This window comes from Poecilia formosa, unplaced genomic scaffold (genome assembly GCF_000485575.1).
Source record: "Poecilia formosa unplaced genomic scaffold, Poecilia_formosa-5.1.2 Scaffold70, whole genome shotgun sequence".
NCBI classification, from domain to species: domain Eukaryota; kingdom Metazoa; phylum Chordata; class Actinopteri; order Cyprinodontiformes; family Poeciliidae; genus Poecilia; species Poecilia formosa.
In genome coordinates, this window is record NW_006800009.1 from 949,373 (window position 1) to 972,621 (window position 23,249).

The following is a 23,249-nucleotide window of genomic DNA, read 5'->3' on the forward strand; positions in this document are numbered from 1 at the left end:
AGAAACTGTATTATTTATGTATGTAAATATGCCACAGCTCACAATAAATCGAAGAGTCTACTCTGCCTTGCTTCTTCTGTTTCTTTATGTGAACATGAGGTCTAGACTTTGTATTTCTTACTGAACGTATATTTCTATGCGGAACACAACCACCGTCCTTAACGTGCTACTTACCATAAAGTACAACAAGGTATTTGTTTAGTAGTGTTTCACTGTGTGTGTGTGTGTGTGTGTGTGTGTGTGTGTGTGTGTGTGTTGTTGCTGGTGTGTGTAGGTGTGTGTGTGTTGTTGCTGGTGTGTGTAGGTGTGTGTGTGTGTGAGGCAGGCAGGCAGGCTCAGGGTTGGGATTTCGGGTTAAATATTCAAAATGGCGGACGGAGGAGCAGCGAGTCAAGATGAGAGTTCAGCACCAGGTAATGATTACAGCATTTTACATATTCATACTCATATTCAAACTGCGTTACTCGCAATTTATGGTTGCAGAATGCAGATGAAACACAGAACGACCGGCCGACGTGGACCACATTAGGCTTTGTTTTAGTTTACACACTGCTAGCTTAAACTGTAATTTGACAGAGGAGGAAACGAGCTGTTGCAGTGCGACGGCAGAAATACATGGAAACATGCCTCCCCCCTTTGTGTGATTAGACGGCCCGTACGCCGCTACATATTCATACCTCGGTCGACAAATACAACTTAGCATATTTTATTAGTAATCGCCGTCGTGACTCGGGTTCATGTGTAGCGAATATATCTGTTTTCTAGTGGCAGTTGGCTTGTAGTCTGTTAGCGTTAGCTCACCGGCTAACGCTTGGCTTTGTGTTGATGCCCACAGTGAGGCTTTTGAGGGAGCTTTGCATATTCATTTTTTTTTTCTCCACCGGTCGGGCAGTGGCTTTGCGCTCGTTTCTTTTACAACCAGGGCGTCTCGGAGATATTAATCTAAACACAGCACACATGGCTTTCATTAGGAGCACAGTGCCATCTCGGTGTGCCTCTGTTCGACGTGATTTTTCCCCCTCTTCTCCTCTCTACAGCATTTTGCCTCTGTCTTTTGTGCTCGGCGCAGCGGAGCCACAGCAGCAGCCTGTTGTGTTATTCATGCAGGCCTCCCTCAGCCAGAGTGCGGAGTTCAGCATATTTTACACACACCAAATACATGTCAACACAACACTTTAAAGCTATTATCATCATCTTTTCTCCTAGCATAGTCATCATCTAAGTGGCTAGTATCAGTCCAGTCGTGCTGGAGCTAACTTTAGCTTCGTAAGATGCAGCTGTTGTGTTTTTAAGAGGTAATATAAGCGGTGTTCTGAAAGAAGTTGGTCTGTGCACTTTTCTGCTTGAGTTGAGACCTGTTTGTGTGGTGAATCTGTAACCGAATACAATTTATTCTGTTCAGCCCTCGTTGCTTCTGAAGGATTGGTTCTGAAAACTTAATGTGATTTTCTTCCTTTTGTGGCGGAAGGTTGTCTTTGGACTTTGTGAAGCTGCACTGAATTCAGAGGTTGTACCTGTGTTATCCCCCAGGCACAGGGAGGGGTGGTGAGGCCCACTTCCGGAAGGCCACAGTAATAACAGGCAGGAGGTTTTTGTTTTTTTTGTTATTCTCCATGCTGGCTTCATGACCGGGCAAGACACAGCATGACAGCACTATTTAACTCCATGCTGTTACACTTCTCATTTAGTTTATTTTAAACTCACAAACCCTTTGAGAAGGGTACATTCCTACCCACTCCTTTTTGGACATGGGAGTTAGAGTTAATTAATGAAGTCGGGCTGTACTCTTGTGACATTGGTTTTATATATACAACTTCATTTGCTTTGCTTATGCTTTTCTTTTTCAGCCAAAAATTCCTTGCTGTATATTAAGATGTTTTTAACTGAACAGAATTGATTTTGATTTGTTGTTCCATCATTTTTGAGCAATTGTGTCTGTGTTTACAATTGAAACCTTTGAAAATATCTGATCCAGAATCGCACACACTCAAAATTTAAGAAAAAAATTTAAGAAATATTTTGGGATATTGCCATGATATATTTACAAAATGATACTGGGCTCTGCCTTGGTAGGGTCAGTTGTTCTGAAATAAAAGTTTTATTTGACTGAATGGTCGTCACCTTTGTTTTTGCGCAATGTTACATTTTCAAGTTTGCTTTGAAATACAAATTATTAACAAATTCTGCAACTTGCACAAACCATTTCTAATTTTTTGATAGTGCATACTTAATTTTATCTGATTTCTAACATACCAAATTGGTTGATTTACGACATAGAGGTTGATGAAAAATGTTTAGATTATTTAAAAAAAATTACTCATCTTTATCATGTTTTTGGACTAAATATTCAAAGATAAACTCTAACAATGAATAACTTTTCTGGCATTGTATTTTTATAACACTTCTTTGGTATAACGGCATTAATATAGAGATTAAAAATGTGTGATATTTATTGTTCTTATGTAACACAGCTTGTTAAATGTAGACATTTAACAGCGATGGGTGACGACGAATCTTTTGGTCTCTACATTTTGATTTTCTGTTTTTGTGACTGGAAGTATTTTCAAACAGCCAAATTTGTCTCATGCGGTCAAATAATCTTCAGTCACTCAGGCGTTCTCTTTGGCCTCTCATTTCACTTCTAACTGGCCGGTGTCCTATAACTTTTAGATGTGTCCTTTGTCCAACACACCTGAATCAAATTGCATAATTAGCTCCTCAGAATACAGTGAATTTCTACGGAGTAATGGTCGTAACCTGCTGGATTCAGGTGTGTCAAAGGGAAAAGTTGCAGGACATTGGCTGGTGATTGGGACCCCTGTGTTTAAAAAGCTTTAAACCACAGAAGCGACATAACAGAAGATTTTAATGTTTTTTTAAGCTGTAACTTTTTAAAACCTCAGTATACCTTGGCAAATATTTAAGAAAATGTTGCTTCTGAGGGGACAAATATTGGCAAATATTTAAGAAAATGTTGCTTCTGAGGGGACAGTGCTGCCGTTATTATAAACAGCAGCCACAGACTCTCTGATTCTAAAACGCATAGTAGTTTTTTTTTTTTTTTTTCCGTCTTTCGGCTCAAACTAAATATGCTCACAATAATGTTATAGTATTTGACTGTGCAAAAATAGCACTCAAGTACCCGAATGCAAATGCTTGAGATGAACAGATAACATGAAATAGCAGCAGAAGAAATGAGTGAAACCTTCATGAAAACTATCTTTGGCTCTGATAACTGCACTCAGATGGAGTTTGTAATAATAATGAAGATCATTTGAGCAAAATGGAGATTTATTTTTCTGCTCGGTTATTTTCGTACAGATTTTTTTTTTTTAAAGATCTACTTAAAAGTGCTGGGAAGTATTTTTCCAAGTCCGAATATGTACGGGGAAAATAAAATGCAGAACAGAATAATATTTGCATAATACTACATTTCATGCCTTATCATTTTGTCTCATCCATCCATCCCAATTGTGGAATCCATATTTAAAGCCTAGCAACTATAAACTATGTGCCATGAATTTATATTGCATGTGTGTTTTTCCCTAAAAATGGCTACGCAGTGGTAGCGCTGGAGATTTTTGTGTGGAAAAGTGTGAAATCTTCATGTTTAACGATGTGTCTGCTATTTCTTTAAATTGTATTTTTCTCCAAACTGATTCACTTTCAAAGTACAAAAGAAATCTCATGTTATTAAGTGTCAAATTTTATGTTCCAAGATCCTAAACTAAATTTACTGCGTTGGGGATTGCCAAAGAAAAGTTAATTTGGTTATGTCTCGCATGTAACAAGACTCTCATAAATGCTAGTACTTTAATTTTTTCCAGTAGTGTATTTGCAACTGTGAAAAAAATGTGTTAATTTATGTAGGAAAAAAAGGACTTGTATTAGATTGAGGTTCTTAAATAACAACTGAGAATTGAATGTTTCCCTCAAACTGGAGCTACTTTTTCTCATTTAACCAGTTTCACAGTTCCACCCTCATTCTGGCCTTGTACTTTCATCATGAATATTCATTGTTGTAAACACGGTTGTTATGAATAATGCAACACCCGCTGTAATAAATTCAGGACATGCCATTTCAGAGCACTGAGAGGGCCTCCATGCAGGCTCCAGTTAGACAGGCTGCCTTTTTCCTGTTGTGGAAGCATCATTTTAGATAATAATAAGAGTCTTGTGGTGCCCTAGGACTTCTCATGTTTCTGGGGAATTAAAAAAAAAAGAAGAAAAAAAAAGAAAAGAAAATCCACTCTGACTTTACAATGACATGAAAAACTTGTTAAATATATTCCAATTAGCAGGAATTTTTTTTTTTTGTAACACTAATACAAAAAATAAGCAAGCTCAGGTCATCTTTTAAGCATTTAATAGTATTAAAATCCTAGATGGAGATAAAAAGTAAAAGTGACAACATGTTTACAATGTAGCAACAAGAGATAATCTTTAAGAAGGCTTTCGGGAAAAGTAGGGAAAGGCAAGTTGTTGCATGCTGCAGGCAATAACTGTCAAGTTGTTCCTAACGGATGACATGCCTCAGATATAATTAAGATCTGGAGTAAACTATTGCTGGTATTTTATTGTAGCTTGTTTTAGCTACAAACAGTGAGAAGTGAAAACGGAGGTCTTGCGTAGGAAAAGATACCGGCTAGTAAGAACATTGTTGCTTTGCTGAGCTTCCTTTGGCTTGCTACAGAGCAGAAGGTTCAGAACGATGAGTAACCACCTGAATATCCACGAGTTAATATAAATGTCATGTCCCTCATCAGTGACGTTCATGTGAATTTAAACTGTAACAGCGAGTCATGCGGCTAACCTCTGCTGCATGTGCTTAATGGAGGGCTTGTCCTCCCTGAGAAACGTACTTTAATTTGCTCGGATTGGATTTTCCTCCTAGTCTACCGAAAGTTGCCTAATGACCACCCAGGAGAGAAACCACGGTAGCTTACAGAGGTGTTAGACCCATTACTGTTCATCAAATTACATGGCATGCTGTATATAGTTTTGCTCATTTGTGGACTCGGTCCGGCTGCAGCTTCTGGTCTTTGTGGCATGGTTTATTACACTCCAGTCTGAATCTGCTTGGAATATTCATAAAAATGCTGCACTTAGCTGGGAAGTTGTTGTGTTTTTAGGTTAATGGCCCCAAACTCACAGTTAATTTGTCTTGCGCGTACATCCAGACCAATAAAAACAAATGAGCACGGTGCTCAGATTGACCTAAATGTACAGGTTGTCCGTGTAGTCTCGGCTAACCCTGAAAAACAAAGGTGCTAGTACAGAATGAGGATGCGCTAATTAACTTTTTGCTCAGTCTCGTGTCGAATCTCTCAGCTCACATTAATGTCCCTGCAGAATTCAGCCAGCCTTCCCGTATTACAACGCTAATGAGATAACGGTTTAAAATTCTCTGCGCAGGATATTTGTATAATGCATTGTTCCACTTTGAGGTTTTGCAAACCATTCAACCAAGGGGCCGTGTATGTGTAGCGCTGCCTATAACCAAGTTTGCATTCACTTCTTCTCTGCTTTCTCATTTGGTTGCTGGAGGACAAGAAGAGTCGTTTCTCAGCCTCCCCAGGCTTACCTTGTTCAGGCAATATCTTCAAAATCTTTTTATTGCAGATGGCATGAAACATGGAAATGCTCGTCTTTGAATAAACTGTTGACAAGTGTGAACATGTCACTACATTTAAACATGCTTCAGTGGTCATGTTTTATTTAAATCGTTTAAGTATTTATGTCTTGAAGGAAATAAGACTGATAAATAGTGTGAAGTGTATATTGAATATCAGAGGTGTTATGACAATTGGCATTCATCTAGAATGTGCCAGTAAAGTCCAAGTTGTCGATAAAAGGTGAAACGAGTTCTTTTTCACATTCAAATTAGGGCTGTGCAATATCAGGAAAACATGCAATTAAGATGGTATTGCCAAACACTGCTGTGATGTTATTTATGACTATTCAATGATTGTTTTCCCTGCTACTTTTTGTGAAATTTATCATCTCTGCCACTAAAAATATACACAAGGTGTGAACATCAAGAGCAGAAGTAGTTAATCAAATAAGCCAAATATACTATTGGGATTCATAATTTGTAGTCATGTCACAATCAAAATTGTTCTTTGTGATATTGCAGGTATTGATATTGCAATAATAATTATGATTCCATATATTGTGCAGCTCTAATTGACACCAGGACCTGGGGGAATTTGAAGACGTATTTGCCAAATTCATAGTGGAAAAAACATGGATGATTCTGAAATGAAAGACATGAGTTTGTTTGACAGATTTTAGCTGATTTTGATTTCTCTTTCACAACTATAAATGAAAATCATAAGTTTTTATTTTCCTCCTGGTTAGAGTAGAAATGTAACTGAACAAAGCTTTTGTAGTAGAGGAAGATTTTTTTAAAAACCTCTGAGGGTGTCTGTCTCTACATCACAGACAATACAAATACAATAAAATCCTTGGGATTATGTAGAAAAATAATTGTTAGGGTCATTTTAAAAATGAATAAAAGTATTGTCTGGGTTTATGTGTGATTAGGGAAACCTCTCCTATACTTTTGGTGGATTGTTAAATTTAAAATATTTCATTCATTCACTATTAAGGAGCCCTGTGAAGCATCTCTGACTGATTCATATTAGGTCCAGAAGCAATGTCACCTCATCTGTAAGTGAGAGAGTGCAGTTGGTGCTTCATAATTATTTAAAACTGTGATGTTTCTATAATATATGAAATATTCCATCACAAAATTTCTAAACGGACTAAAGTATTGCATAGGTGATGCTTTAAGCAGCTTTTAGCAACCTGTAGTATCATTCAGCATGACTGGTGTGATTACCATGTTTAGTAATAGCCATGCTAACACTTGCGTGTTCCCTGTAGGGTCACCATAACCTTTCCAGAAAGATTGCGAGCAAATATTTGAACACTTAAAAAGGTTCAAGCTTAAGGTACTGCTGTGTTCAGGCCTCACCCTGTTTAAAGGTAGCAGTCAGGACAAACAGCAGACTTGCTTCATTACAAAACAGTTTGGTTTTGAGCGTCTTCTTTACACCTTTCGTCTGGCTTCATTTTGAAACGTCTCAGTGACTTTAAAATCAGGGATGCACCGATGCACTTTTTCACTCCCGATACCGATACAGATATCTGAGGTTTAGTATCGGCAGATACCGATCTGATACAGAAAAGCAGTGATTTTTAAAAAAAAAACACACAAACATAAATGTTCTGAATTAAGAATTTATTTGATAATTATGCACCAATACAACACAGTTAAATATAAAAGCAGCTGCAAAAGCTTGGTGAAAAATGTAAAAACAACACAACTTTAATTTGTTCAGTACTTGTAATTAGGAGAATAGCAGCAAATGTAAAATAATAAATAACAATAGGTTGACTAGTCAAACATATAAAAAGTTTAATTGCACTTTCTGAACCATTTGAAAGAACATTTTTGCAATTAGGAATTTCAAATATAATATAAAATAAATATTAAGCCGTGACGTCGCTCAGAGCACAAAACATAGAATTGGGCTGAATAGATCTGTCCTCAAGGATTGTCATTGATACATGATCTAGACTTTTTTTTCAATAATGGAACCAATACAGATATCAATATCAGATTACTGCATTGCTATTTAAAGTGGCCAACTTTGAGTCATGTTCCCTCAGTAACAACTTCTAAACCGAAGAGTGTTTCTTGAGTATGAGTGGTTAGTATTTCTGTATGGTGCGTTCAGTTATTGTTAAAAAGGTCGGGTATTTATTTGCTAGCTGGGCAATAAGTGATGAGGGCCAGCTTATTTCTCCGTGCATCTCTAATTTTATCTACATGGTTGAGATGAACATATTTTTTGTTAGCATACATGTAGAGAGAAACGAGGAAGAAAACATGTTTATTAGTATTTACCGTGGTGCGGTTATCAGCGTTGGTCAGCTGTGATTCGGTCAGGCAGTGGTTGGTAAGTACAGAGGTTGATTAGGCCTTTAGCCAGGAGCAGTTGCTGTGGATTTGGTCGGTAAGCCCCTTCCCCAGAAGACCCAAATCCAGCCTCACATTCCTCTCTGATTGGTTGGACACCTGTGCGGCTCCATGACCGGGCCGCTTCCCTGCCGCATTAACTCTGAGCACATGCTCCGAGTGAATTTTAAAAGGGGGGGGCCCCAAAACGAAACACTAATGGAATGTAAAGCTAATCTAAATATGTTAATCCCCAAACACTTCATAAACATGGACGCCAGCGGCCCGCCACCCACTTTCTGAAGTCATTCGCTTTGGAATGTTTTCGCCGTGGGGGTTCTCACAGTAATGACAAGCTGCTGGTGGATTAATGTGGAGTTATTTATTTCCGATTGAGCGAGTCCAACACCCTCCACCCCCTCCGCCTTTTCCCTCTCCCCCCCACACAAAACCCAAACCTCCCCCTCCCTCCCTCTTTAGCAGTTCGGCCCAGTCTCCAGTCGCAGACGCTCCATCGAAGCAGTTCACCCAGCTAACACCGCAAACCCTCTGCTGTCAGACCTCACGTTGCATTCTGGGATGTCTTCAGCCCCTTTACCTGCTCTTAGCTAATTACTTTTTAGGCCAGTGCTCACACAATAATTGGTCTTGTGCTGCTTCCTCCCCTCCTTCTGCTGCGCAGAGTGCTAGTTTGAGCACTTTCTTCCCTCTCTCTCTCCATCGTCCTTATTCCCCTGTTTTTTATCGTCCTCCAAAAGCCATCCAATTAATATGCTAATGAGCTGATAAATATTTATAGGGGTTTTAAATTATGCAGAGAGCTTTCAGAGCCCGGTGTGAAATGCGTTGCTCGCAGGACTTCAAAGCCTTGCATCACTAACGAGGCAGGAGTAGATTTGCATACGGCTTTAATCAGCTGAATACTGATTATGCTTCATTATAGAGTTGGATGGAGGGAGGAAAAGGAGGAGGGGGGTTCGGTGTTGAAGGAGTCCGCCAGCTGCACTTGTCGTTTGTTTCATTCCAGCAAGAGAGGGAGAGAGAGAGAAGTTTTTCAGAAGTAGAGGCAATCTTGGCAGCAGAGAGAGGGAGTGCTAGAGAAAAAGGGGGCAGAGCTGTAAGAAAAGAAAAGAGGGGAGCAAGGAGAGCTGTTTGCCTAGACCCTGTTGGCTTTCCCAGTGTGCGTTTCCCAGAGTTGCTCAGCAGACCGTGTGGTAGAGACCGCCACTGTGTCCCTGTGTCTCTGTGTGTTTGCTGCTGACCAGTGGAGAGTGAAAACAAGAGAGAAGGGAGGCAGAGGCGGGGGGGCGTGGGAGGAAGGAGTGCGTTCTGGACATCCTGTCGGTGGGGTTGCCCATTCGGGCGGGTTGTATTCGACAGGTCCAGCAAGCATGCAGGAAAGCACAGGTGGAGCAAAAGCGGGTGAGTTTTTCTTTTTAAAGAAGACTGCGAGCGAGTTCGGCTGGGTTTTATTGTTTGGTCGGAGGCTAATCTGGAATATTGACATGCAAATGTTACAGGTTTTATCCGACACGGTTGTGACATCTTGCTTTTTTAAAATGAGTGTTCTGTAGCTTTTATCAGTGAGAATGAATGAGGACTTGAGGAGCAGGAGTAATATCTTGGGGCCAGTTGATATGAGATTATCTCATTATGTGTCTGTCTGGTTCTTTCAGATGCTAAAGTGAATAATCAGTCAGAAACTTCTAAATGTGAAATGGAAAGAGGTGACGGGAACACCGGTCAGTATCGATCAGCCTTTTTCTTTTTTTTTTCTTTCTTTCATTTGTTTTTTTTGTGTTTTTTTTTTTGCACGGTGGAGATATTGAATTTCTCGAGTTTTATCTCCTCATTCAACAGGTTTCAGAATCGGATCCGAAATTTATTTGAAAAATGTTGGCAACACAAAACCATCCTGTTAATCTTTGTAAACTCATTTGATCAGCTTTCCAAAATTTCCATTATTTTTATTTTTCGTTTTGTTTTGTTTGGTTTTGTTCCAATGCTTTAGTGACGTTTCGCTGCAACTATGTAACCTTACGTTGAACACTGAAGATAAACATTTGCATTCTTCCTGATATATGCTTTGAATTCCTGTGCAAGCTGCAAATGTGAACTCTTTATTTAATCAGTAACGCGCAGCTGTTTTCATATGCATTTTAAGAAACATTTCTTCCCACCTGCAGATATTTTCAGTGTTCCTCTTTTTGTTTTTTAACTGCAGTGTCTTTTCTCGGTTGAACCGCTGTTACAAACATGTCTGTGTTTCTGTGCCTAGGAGTCCAAACCAATGGACTGGACTTTCAGCGGCAGACGGTGCCAACCACAATCTCTAACGCACATGCACAAGCCCTCTTCCAACAGGTACCACATCGCACATGCCTGCATGAGCTGCAGCATTCACTTTTACCTTTCAAAAGTTCTTGTTTTAATCCAAGGAGCAGCCTTGTTACAGGAGACTACAGCTTTAAATATTCATAAAAGTAGTTGCATAAAAAAAAAAAAAAGAGAGAGAGATGCAATTCTAGGAGAGGTATGCTCATCAGCACGACAACATTTGCAAGCAAGGAGTTCATTTAAATGAGCCAGGCTCTCTCAGTGTCGCCTGGCAACAAGGCAGATTAATCAACCCTGTATGCTAATTAAGCTGCTCTGCGGTTGCTCGGAAACAGATGGCAGAGAATATGCAAATCTATGCAGAATTTACATGCACTGCATAACAGTTATTTTAATTAGCATCTCTGCTCTTCCCCTCCCTTCACTTCACTTCTTCCTGTCTCTGAAGGCTGCGACACATTTTAAATGCCCACTTTTATCGCTGTCTGTCTTTTTTTCTTTTTTTTTTTTTTTTTAATTGAAATTCCTCTCACTGCTTAAAGACAAAAGGTGCAGTCTGACCGAGCCACTCAGGTAGCAGAGAAATTAGATTTTTATCGTCTTGGTTCTCCTTGTTTAGCACGATGCTTCGTTTCTTGATCTGATTTGCTTTAATTAAAAAAACATCAGTGTCTTGCTCCTATATTTTATGATTATGACTTAAAAGGACATAAAATTAAGTTTGGCTCTCCGCTTCACTTCTGCCAGTCGAAGTCGGAAGACTCGGGTGCTCTTCCTGCCTCCGTCCAGCAGAGCGTGTTGCCTCAGACCCAGCTAATGTTGGCAGGGGGACAGATTGCTGGAGTAAGTGGCCCCCCGCCCCCGCTGTGCTCGGTCACAACCTCGTCGTTGCGTGCATCCCCCCCCCCGTGATCACCTCTCAATACGATCAGTCCTGCTGGAGAAACATAGCTGTCTAAATGATGGGTTGATAAGTTTGAGCCTTCTCCACCTGTCTGCCTGCTCATCTCTGTGGTTGTTGGTTTATGTTCAAACGTCTCCATAAAAGAAAGTGTAAAGCGAGCATTCGAGGCATTTCATTTCCATGTGTTTTTTTTTTTTTTTTTTTTTTTTTCTGAGAGGATCCGACGGCTGCTGCTGTGCGATGCGGGAGTGAATGTTTACTGTGCATGTGGATCTGTGTTTGAACATCGACGTCAACATGCTCATTCGCACTTTTGCCTGGCGCAGCTGCATGAGTCCTTTTCTCTGTTTTCCTGTGATGACTCATGTTTGTGCTTACAAAACAGCCTAAGCTTTCGTTTATCTTTGATATCTTTGTGAAAAGTTACATTCTTCAAGGACATTTAGAAAAATACTTGCAGTTAACACGATTCCATGACTTGCAAAGGTATTCACACTTCCTTGATTTTTCCATGTTACGACCAGAGTTTATTTTATTAAGATTGTATGTGATCCACTGACAGAAAGTAGTAAATAACTGAAGTGGAAGAAACATGATTTTGGGTCTATTTGAGTTCATTTATTTATTTTTTACATATAATCTAAAAAGTGTTGCATATATTTATGTTCAGGCCCTCTAGTTCAGTACTTTGGAGAAGTACTTTTTTCTGCACTTACAGCTGCAAGTCTTGTGGTTTCTCCACCAAATTTGCTCAACTGGAAACTGAAATTTCTTTGTAAGGTAGCTCAAGCTTGGTTAGATTGATTGGAAAACATCTGTAAGCAGGAATTTTTAAATCTTGCCACAAATTTTCTAACTTATTTCGGTCTGGACTTTGATTGGACCAAATGAATATGCTTTGATCCAAACCAGCTTTCTGACTGAAGGGTCATTGTCTGCTCCCGCTAAAGCCTTTTTTCTTCCTTTAAATCTACCCATCTTTACACCAAGCATCTCCACAGCATGATGCTGCCACCACTATGTGTGACTGTGGAGATGGTGTGTTTAGAATTATGGGTTGCCTCAGTTTTCTATAACATATGGTGTTTTAGATCTAGGAATAATAGTTAAATTGGACTTCTGATGGCTCTCTCTCAACTTTCTTACTGCCACTATTTAATTTTTCACGCGTAAAATCTCATCAGCTCCCTGACCCCGCTGAAGACGAGTATCCACACAGCATGATGCTGCCACCAGCGCACCTGAGAAGTATCAAAAAGGTGTAAATACTTTTGCAAGGCACTGTGATCGAAACGCTGCAGGAACAAAGCACAGCTACACTTGTGGTTTTGTTGCATCAACACCAACTGAAGTCGGTGTTGACATTTATTCAAAAAACGAACAATAACAACTTGTTGTTATTGATAGGAATTTACTTTCAGTATATTTACTGAAATATTTCCAGTAAATATACCCAAATTACTATCAAAACTCCCAGGCATTAAATCATAAACTTATCTCACATCTGACACTAAACTTTTCATTGGTATCGAAGCCAAAGCACACTTCACGTTCCGTGCGATCTATCCTTAAACCTAAAGCGCATCACCTACTTCCTCGGTGTTTCCAGCCGCGCCGGTCTCATGCCTCCCGTGTGTGTTTCCCCTCAGTTAACCCTGAGCCCGGCGCAGCAGCAGCTGCTGCTCCAGCAGGCCCAAGCTCATCTGCTGGCTGCAGCCGTGCAGCAGCAGCAGCAGCACTCCGCCAGCCAGCAGAGCAGCACCACTGGAGCCAACATCTCGGCCACCGCAGCCGCGCCGATCACCCAGCTGCCCCTGTCACAGCCCATCCAGATTGCCCCTGTAAGTCGCCACCCTCCCTACGCTTACAGTAAAAAGTTTCAGTTGGCTAATTGTTTGTGTGTGTGTGTTTTTATTTTTTATGTTTTTTATGCAGCAGCTGCCGCAGAATCTAACCCTGCCTCAGTTTGTCCTGGTTCAGTCTGGCCACCCGATTGCAACGCCGTTGCAGCCCACTCAGTTTATCATCTCGCAGACGCCGCCGGCCCAGCAAGGCAAGTGGATTTACTCGTACGATTTAGAGGAGAGAAACATTAGCAGCATTTTGTTAAAACGTTCCTGTTGCATGTAACTCTTCAGGTATATTGCCAGCCCAGAGTCTTCTAACTCAACTACCTCAAAGCCAAGCTAACCTCCATCCGACTCAACCAAGCATTACCCTTGCAACTCAGGTAAGATATAATCAAAGTTTGTTTAGGTTGTTATCTTCTTATACATGTTTTGTTTATCTTTACTCCTTTCCTCTGCAGCCTACATCTCCAACTCGTACGACGGCAACCACCAACATTAAGAGTCTGCCCCACAGTCAGACGCCCCCCAAGCGGTTGGACACCCCCACTATGGAGGAGCCCAGCGATCTTGAAGAGCTGGAGCAGTTTGCCAAAACTTTCAAGCAGCGGCGAATCAAACTAGGCTTCACGCAGGTAAACGGTCAAGAGATTAATCTGAAAAAGATTTCGAGTTGGATTCACAAATGTGTGCTGGCAGTAAGCATCTCCAGTTGATTTTACATAGTTTGTGAAGGTAGGAAATTTGCTTTTTGATTTCCCAAATCTGTATGTAGACGTACTAAAGGTGCAGGATAATTTCCTTCAGATTTGATCAATCTTTTGGTTGCAGACTTTCAAATGAAGCTAAATGGAATTGGTACATAAAATGAAACTAGATAAATGTTTTGCACTCATTTCCAGAATGTAAAACTGGGAGGAGAATTTAAAGTTTGAAAAAGTTTGGACTCCGACCTGTAAATTACAAAGGAACCCTGTTTTTAATGTCAGTTGTGTTTTTCTTCATATTTAAGGTATCATATACCTTTGGCACTTTTAGAGAAATATATTCCAACCAGTACAGAGACATAAAGGAAGCCCTGCACATTTAGTTAGTGTTCGACTCCAGTTTGAAGTCGTGCTGTTGAGTTACACCTAAATTACAACTTCCTGTCTTGTAGCATTATTAGCTTTCTGTGTCTGAACCAAGCTGAGGTTCAGGAGCTGCAGCAGCAGGGATGTAGGGAGGAATCGGCCTGCATACTCATAGATCCATGCTTATTAAATGAGGAAAAATATGTGAAAGTCACATGTAGGCCATTTTAGGCTCTGATCAGAATATTTTTGCGAATCTAAAAAAAAAAAAAAAAAAAAAAGTTTTTAGAGGCTTTAATCAGAACTAGGAGACTAGAAGACCGTTAATAATTTATGACTCTCATATTTCTGTGTCGTTGTCTCCCTTCAAATCGCAGGGGGACGTCGGCCTGGCGATGGGGAAACTGTATGGAAACGACTTCAGCCAAACCACCATTTCTCGCTTTGAGGCCTTGAACCTGAGCTTTAAGAACATGTGCAAACTCAAGCCTTTGCTGGAGAAGTGGCTTAATGATGCAGGTTTGTCCCTAAGCCCACCTTGTTTCTTGAGTTTGAAGACAGATGGATCAATGTTCCAACACACCTGAATCAAACAAATCATCATGAGCATTTTGAAGAACTTGACCTCAATGACCCCAGTTGAAGGATGGTGGGTTTTGCATGATGTACTTTGCCTTTACCTCCCTCCTTTCTGTTTGTCGGTGCTGTTTGTGCAGAGAACCTGACATCTGACCAGTCCTTGTCCAGCCCCAGTGCCCTGGGCTCCTCAGGCATGGGCATAGAGGGCATCAACCGCAGACGGAAGAAAAGGACCAGTATCGAGACCAACATTCGAGTGGCCTTAGAAAAGAGCTTTCTGGAGGTGAGAGCTTCATGTTCATGAAATCAAAAGTCCTGATTGAAATGCTTGAATTTTTAAGGATAGACTTTTCAAGGTTTGGAAAGTGCATGACATCCATCTGTCTGCATTGTTTTGCAATAAAGTTGCAGTAGATTTTTAGGAGAAAAGACTCCTTACAGAAAGTCAGGCGGTTATTTATATAGTGTAAGAATTTCATTTGAGCCACAAACAGATTTGTACAACGTAATGACAATTTATTATTCTTAATGGCTCAGTGAGTTATTGATTTGAGTAATTGAAATGAAGGTGGTCTTATATTTTATTCACTAAACTTATTGAAATTGCTGATTTTATTTTATTTATTTATTTTTTTGTTAAATCAATGTTTTGTTCTCAGACCAGTCGGGTGTAGAGAGAATTAAAATTGTGTTATATTTGTTTACTTTGTCCCTGCTATGCAGAACACTATAATAAGATATTAATAACAGTAATTAATTATGTCATTCAGTGGTGAATTGAAACTAATCTTTTTAGTTCATTTGTATAGTTTTTATCTCCAAAGTGTGGTGCTGAAAAAGTTTGAAAACTTACCTTTGAAACTCAGCAGCAGTGAGGTTGTTTTGGATGACGCAGCACTGCAGCTTCCTCAGTACTGACAGGGAATCCCTGGCTTCTTTGCCCTCTTCAAGCAGAACCAAAAACCTACCTCTGACGAGATCAGCATTATCGCTGACCAGCTCAACATGGAGAAGGAGGTGATCCGGGTCTGGTTCTGCAATCGCCGACAGAAAGAGAAGCGGATTAACCCGCCCAGCAGCGTCAATAACGGAGGAGGCAGCACCTCCATCAAGACCATCTTTACCCCCAGCAGCCCTTTGGTAGCCACACTCACACATTAAAACCGTTCTTCAGCAGTGTCGGATCTTTTGACTGATCCGTCACACTTGATGCTTTAAGCTAAACTTAAACAAGATGTAAACCCAGAGAAGGTTGCTGAGTGCTCCTCCGTATCCTCCTCTCCAGGTGGCAAGCACAGCAAGCCTTGTTAGCAGTCCAACTATTAACACATCCACCACCCTGACTGTAAACCCAGTGATGCCTCTCACCAGCACCAGTGTCTCCAGTTTGGCTTTCACAGGTTTGTGTTTGTTTTTAACTGTGACTGAAACCTTGAATCAGTCAATCTAAGCCGGGTGTCTGTTTCATTTATTTTTTAAGAGCAACTTTTGTGTTAAAATGCCCTAGCTGTAAATCTACACCTGTGCGTCTCGGCATGCACGAACTTATGAATAGGCAAATAGCTTCCTCTGTGTTGTACGCCTGCAGCTGCTGCATTCCTGCTTATGTTCAACTTTATTCAAGCTTGAAATAAGTTGCAGATATCGTCGATAACCTTACTGAATGTCAACAATCTTACATGTTTGTTGTTTTAGCTTCAGTAATGTTTTATAGAGTGTCTTTAACATTGCAGTGGGCTGTTGTGCAACTTTAAGTAGTTTTCAGTTGAAAGGAAACAGCTGCAGGCAAGTGTTGGAGGTTTAGGTGGGGACCACTTTGCATATTTATACGCATTTTAAAAGAGGACAAGCTGCAGAGTTGCAGTTAAACCATTTCGACATCACATTCCAGGGTTTCCCCCAGAAAACTTGCTAAGCCCGGTGGTGGGGGCGTCGAGGTGGTCCACCGGCGGTCCACCGTGTTTTTGTATTAAAAGATGTTAAGTTGACAGAAAATATTAAAGTATTACTGTGTAATTATATGTTACAGGAAAACATCTCCAGTGAAATGCTATTTAAACCTGCAACTAGTCTAAAAACAACAAATTTGCATTTCTGTTTAATCCAAATTAAGTCGGCAGCTCCATCAGGCCCCCCAAGAGCTTTAGGGGCCCCATAAACGCTAATATTTGAAAACAGACCACAGATACATAAATGTAACACTTGCTCATTGAGATTATCAATGATTCAATTTCAGCATACATAAATTAAAAGATTTTTAAATTGTTTAACATTTAAATGCAAGATTTTAAGGAACTGGCAAGTTTACTTTGTAAAACTTCAAAGAACAGTATTCATATTGTTTTGTTACCATAGCAACAATCTGATTCTGTGAGTTTAATCTTTGAATTTACAAATACAAATTAGTAAACTCCGATTATAACTTATTTCACTAACTAACACAGAAGCTGTTAGAGGTGCTGATGATTTTAGCAGCTAGTGGGGCCCCACATTGAGCTGCGCCACCAGAGCTAACGCGGCGGGTTTTAAACTCTTACCCAGAGTTTCTCCAAAGGATCATAATTCCGCACAGTAAGTTGATGTAAATATCCATACAGGTCAGCCTGTGTCCAGTTTGAGTGAAAGGAGGCGTGCGTGGTCCCGCTGAGGTAAAGCAGCAGAAGCACGTGAGGCAAAGCGCAGAGGCGCCAGCTGTGTGATTGGTCCGCGCTGTCGGGTTTAAATGCATAAACTATAAACCTATCTATTATAAACCTATCCTTAAGGATGAATCTGCTCTGCTAGTGAAATGCTCAGAGCAACAGAGACGCTTGCAGCCTGGCACTAAAAAAAGAAAAAAGTGATTTTTATTTATTTTCCTTGAAACGTTACAAGCAACGCTTAGCCTGGCGGCGAGGCTAGTAAAGCATGGCGGGCCGCCAGGCTTATAATACACTGGAGGAAACCCTACATTCATTATTTGCAAAAGTAAAACTTTCTGTGCATGGAGTAAAACTGTGGCACAGTTTAGATGAGGAGTTGAAAAAATGCTCAATGCTGTAAATCAATTCAAGAGACTTTAAGTCAAAAACGATTAACTTTTACACACTTTGGAGTAAATTATATATCGTTTCCAACTTATGTTGTTAATTTAATGTATACGGCCACGAGAACGGGGCAGCTTTATACAAGATTTTGTCTTCTTCCTGTTCTTTCCACTTTTTTTTTTTTTTGTGTGAATTAATGTTGAAATGCATTAAATTGAGCGTTTAACCTGATTATTTTCACGGAGAGAAAAGAAATTGCATTCCTCCTCTTTCCCCATCTGCTAAGGCACAACAGTTGGAGGCACAAACACCGCATCGGTCATCTCCACCGCACCTGTACTCACCACGTCGACCAGCGCTCCATCGATAAGCCCATCCACGACCACTGTTCAGTCCACATCCACAGACAGCAAAGCCAGCGTTCAGGCGCTGGTCACGCAGGTTCCGACGTCCATAGCGACGTCCTTAGGGACGGGTCAGGTGATGGTGGCCGCTCCGGGCCTCCCCACAGCCCAGCTGCCCACCAGCGCCAGCTTTGCAGCCATGGCTGCAGCTGCGGGGCTGACCCCGGGACTGATGGCATCATCCCAGTTCACTCCAGGGTTAGTCTCTGACTTTTCTACAATTTGCTCAGAGGTTGTTTTTTTTTTCTCTCTGTATGTGCCTTAATAATGCTTGTCTTGTTTTCAGGGGGGCCCTTCTCAGCCTGACTCCTGGGGGGCTTGGCAGTGCACTGAGTCCTCTGATGAATAACAGCACTCTGGCTGCAATTCAAGGTGTGTGCTAGGCCAGCGTCATGACCCAGTAGTAAACATTTTGGATAATTTCCCTTTTAGCAAAATGAGTGTGGTTTTCTCTTTTTTTGTGTGTTTCCTTTGTGTAAGAAATTGCATCTTGAAACAAGGGATTAAATAAAACTTCACTGGGGTTAGAATGATACTTTCTAAAAGATGAAAAATGAGAGTTTCAAATAAGAAAAAGTAATTTCTAAACAACTGTCATCTGTGTTAGTAACACAAGAACTTCTGGTTAAACTCATTGTTTTGATTCCCTGTAGCAACCATTAATAAATCCCTCTGTGGGCTTTAGAGAATTTCAATTTAGTGTAGGATAATCCAGTCCAGATTTGAGAAGTGTTGGCGTTATAGATTTTGAAATGGCGCTGATCTAATTTGGTCTAGATGCCAAAAACAGCCTTAAAGTCAACGCCATTGCTAACTGTTTTATTGTTCGAGTGGACTGATTTCAAAGCAAAACAAATAAAATTGTTTCTATTCAATCTTTTGTTTCTCCCTGCATATAAAGAACTAAATGCATCAGTAGAAAATGGATAGTAACGTTTGGATAAGTTACAGTCCATAAGAAATGGTTGCGTTAATTGAAGACCTGTACATATTATTGAAAACCTTGTGTTTTGCACACTAAAACCGATCCCCGCGCCTCCTCCTCAGCACTGGCGTCGGGCGGCCCCATCCCCATCACGTCTCTGGACGGCAGCAACCTGCTGTTCGCCAACACCTCGGCCGCCAACACGCCCAACCTGGTCACCACGCCGCTCTTCCTCAACCCCCAGAACCTGTCGCTGCTCACCAGCAACCCGGTCAGCCTGGTGTCGGCGGGGGCGGGCGGGCTGCAGGTCACCGCCGACGCCCACCACCAGGCCACCACCGCTGCCGTGCCTGTGCAAGCCTCGACCATTACCACTGCCTCCAAGGCTCAGTGAAGCCTCGGTCCCGACGCCTCGTTTCCTGCCGCGAGCACTACTTCCCCGTCACAACGGGCGGGGGACACAGGCTTCACTACCCGCCCCCCCTCCACACTTTTCACATGAGAACTAGAACATTATTTAATGTATTCGCTGCCACCAAAAAGAAAACGACATCCAATATAATTGGGCTTAGGTTTTGTTTTTTTCTCTTTCTTTCTTTCTTTATTTCTTTGTTTTCAATAGTTCTCAATATTTTTTCTCACAAACACTCTTGTTGGCCTGAAAAAAAAACAAACAAACTCTGCACCATCACACTATTATGTACATATTTCCTCCTATTACGAGGTCAGAATCACATCTGACACGTCTAACCAAAAAACCAAAATCTTTGTCCCTTCTAACATTTCAAACTTGAGTCTTTTTCACTAATTTCACAATGTTTTGTCGTGTCTAACAAGGGTTTGTGTATCACTTTCTTTGTCTTCTTAACATTTTTGACAGGCCTCAACTTAAATCATATCAAAGTTGTACTCTTCTTTGCTTTTCCTTTCTATGTATTTTTTTTTTCTGTTTTAAATCTTTATAATTCTAAGTTAATATTCACCTATCACTTTTTAATCGTGGTTATAAGGCTTTAAATACAAGTAATAAGTGGCCGATTTAAAGGTTATCATTGCTTTAAGGGTCGGAGGTGACTGGGTGGGTCTCTCTGCGTCTCTTCTCTGGAAACACTGAGTTTTACAAGTCGCTGTGGCGGTCGAAAGGCCTCTTAGCTTTTGTAAAACGAGGGTCTAGTTGTGGATTGTTGACACTGACAGAAAGTGGCTCGAAATATTTGTGTGGAGAGCTTTTATAGAGAGCGAGCTGCAGCCACGTATCTGGACGAGGTGGTTTGGGTTGCAATGTGCTTTCTGCAGCTCTTCCAGATCAGTTTCTGGCAGTGTGTCTTTTTTTTTTGTTTTTTTTCTCGAGGAGGGCCATGTACTGGCGGTACTGGCTCCACGGGATTTTATTGTGGGTTTGTGTTTTTTTTTTTTTTTTTTTTTTTTTTTTTAATAGTAGAACTGTAATAAATAAAATTGAGCACAGGTATCTGTACCAAAAACAAAAAAAAAACAACTGGATTGATGAGCTGCAGTCTGCCTGATTTTGGGAGGAATGAATACGTATTTTAAGATATACCAAAAATATTTGTTAAAATAGTTGCTGTGTGTAGTCAGTGTAGCTTAGTCTAGTCGATATATTTATGAGTGCAGAATCTCTCTTCATTGTCAACAGAATATAGAAATGCAATATTTTGATGACCATTTTCCAAAGATAACATTGTTTTTTTTTTTGTTTGTTTGTTTGTTTTTTTAATTGGCAGCACTACTTGCCAACATGAGAGGGATGGGATGGTTGTGAGAAATTGGTTTCTTTTTTTACTTTTATGAGACATATTTGTTCATTTTTACCACCTGGGCCTTGCCCTCGATTTTTAAACTCGTTTTTTCAGAGCCGTTTGAAGGCATGCTTTTTTTTCTAATCTGTTCTAGTAGCATTTTCGACGTTTTTTCTGAACCGTAGTGGAAAGCAGGCATGGGCCGGTATGGTGGACTTGAGTAAAAATACCAAGTTTTACACTTTTCAGATGATCTAATTTCTGTTTTTTTAAAACCGGCTTGTAGCTTGGCTGACTGTCATTTCAGAGTAGTTCCTTGATAAGATTGAAGGATGTTTTGAGCCAAGGATTGTTTTCCAAACAGCTGATATATATATCTTTTGTTTTGTAAGTCAGAGAAAAGTGTAGTTTCCTTCTTTTGGCGGCCAGCAGTGCGCAACATCATTACTTCAAATTGCACAAAAAAAATCTCTGTTATTACATTAAACAGACTTTAACCATAGGAACTGTTTGTAACAGGTAACCGGCCCATGCCTAATTGAGTCTTTTTTTTTTTTGTTTGTTTGTTTTTGTTTGTTTTGTGCTAATACTCAGCCATAAAACAATAGCTCGAACCAAAGCGGTTTTACTCAGTAGTTGCTGTGCCTGCCGGAGCACGCAAGTTGCTGTTCACATGGTTTCTACGGCTTTCCCCGCCCGTCCAAGCAGTTTTTTTTCCCCCCTCTTCTCCAAATGCCAGATTCTCCCCGATTTGGTGCTGCTGGAACCAGATCACAGAAACTTAGCTTTAACAACTTGCTGCTGAAGCTCCCGACGGGGAGCCGAGCTGTCGAGAGGCCTGCATGCTTCCTTTATAGCTTTACGACTGCGCCCTGTGGAAGTCGGGGTTTGGTAGTTTCGACCCTCCCACTGGGGCGGGCTCACCTGTGTAAATGCATAAACCCAATCGTCGGAGAACATCCTTCACGTTTGCCTCGGCGTCGCCGGTTTGACCCATTGTGTCTGTGGACTGGTCGTAAACCCACCAAACTGTTTTACAAAGCAGCACATTCAGTCACACCCCACAGAAAAGTAGCATTGATCGATATCCAAATGATGACTTTAGTTCCTGCAGTGATTTTATCATTTTGTTTTGTTTTTTTTTCCTGTGGCTGTAAGTCGTGAAATTTGTCCACACGATCCGCCTGCTTGTTTTCTTTTGAATAATTGTGACTAAATATACCTCAGCAGAAACTTCAACATAGGTTCACCGTTAGACATTTCTGGGTGTAGAATGTATAAGTGCTGTCTGGCTTTACCATTCAGAGGTTTTACCGTTCATAGGAACCACAACGTTAAAGGACAACCTACTACTACTACTGCTATTTTCTAGTACTACTATTTAAAGGGTGTTTCTGGGTTTAAGTGTTTTTCTTTTTTTTTTTTTAGGATCTTTATTGCCAAAGTAAAAGCCTTTTCTCATCAAAGCTTTGTGGATGTCTGGCCCCCTCCAACCTGCAGGGGGCGCTCAGTTCCTGCCCTCCTTTTTAGTCATTATGTTTCACCTGCACCATGACGAACCAGCTGGCACCATAGGATGTTACTGAAATATTTATCTGAGGAAAGACTTAACAATTAGAGAAGCAACCTTTTCTTAATTCTATATAAATATATATATAAACATGTGTAAGATATTCATATTTTATATTTGAACTAGTATGTTATCAAGATTGAATGTAGTGTTTATCATGCTAACTCAAAAGAATAAATCTCCCCGCAATCTTCTAATGCTTTATTCACTTTTTTTTTCTTTTTTTTTTTTTTTTTACCTGACCAAAAATATGAGAGGAAGTTAGTGAGGATGCCTCTGTTTTTCACCGGAGGAACTCGAGACGCTGAAGCATCTGACCTTATTGCTTTATAATTATTATTATTATTATTATTGCTAATAGTTTATTTTTTGCGTTGTTGTGAATTTGATTTGCTGTGTTGTCTTTAACAATCATTTTTCTTTAACTTTTTGCCTTTTTTTTTTTGTATAGTGTGAGAGGATAAGATCACTTTTTTTTTTTTTTTGCCTTTTTTTTTTTGTATAGTGTGAGAGGATAAGATCACTGGCTTTTGTAGTTTGACGAGAGAGGATTAACATTATCATTTATGCCTTACTGTTACGTAGAAGACATGAGCATTGTAGCGTTGTGTTGGGGTGTGTGTGTGTGCGCATGTGTGTGAGTGAGTGAGGGCTAATCTGGTGCATTTCGGTGAAGTGGTAGATATCTGGGGCATTTTGGAGTGGATTAGTGATGTGTGTTTTGTTTCGGCCAGGTTGGGAAATGCTTTACTTGTAATTCCAGTGGCTTTTTGTGTGTGAAAGTGTGTTTGGGTTGTCTGCAAACCTTTACGGTGCATTTTCCCTCATCTTCCAGCTGGTGTAAGGAGTGATTTTCTT

At 40.5% G+C, this 23,249-nt stretch overlaps 1 protein-coding gene across 13 annotated transcripts; it reads left to right on the top strand.

The window, feature by feature from the left end:
* The first annotated feature begins 313 nt into the window (after positions 1–313).
* Positions 314–22,595, top strand: pou2f1b (POU class 2 homeobox 1b). 13 transcript variants are annotated; one of them, XM_007555429.2, is made up of 15 exons: positions 314–413; positions 9,643–9,708; positions 10,245–10,330; positions 11,051–11,146; positions 12,857–13,048; positions 13,143–13,260; positions 13,346–13,437; positions 13,516–13,689; positions 14,505–14,646; positions 14,844–14,989; positions 15,661–15,846; positions 15,992–16,106; positions 18,019–18,334; positions 18,423–18,508; positions 19,184–22,595. In XM_007555429.2, the coding sequence occupies exons 1-15, from the start codon at positions 368–370 to the stop codon at positions 19,453–19,455; spliced, it is 2,133 nt and encodes a 710-aa protein (XP_007555491.1). In that variant the 5' UTR covers positions 314–367; the 3' UTR covers positions 19,456–22,595. The 13 variants fall into 13 exon arrangements, with proteins under 13 accessions (XP_007555491.1, XP_016528606.1, XP_016528601.1 ...); XM_016673120.1 differs by having other exon boundaries at positions 13,146–13,260; positions 15,658–15,846; XM_016673115.1 differs by having other exon boundaries at positions 315–413; positions 14,835–14,989; positions 15,658–15,846.
* Positions 22,596–23,249: the final 654 nt, after the last annotated feature.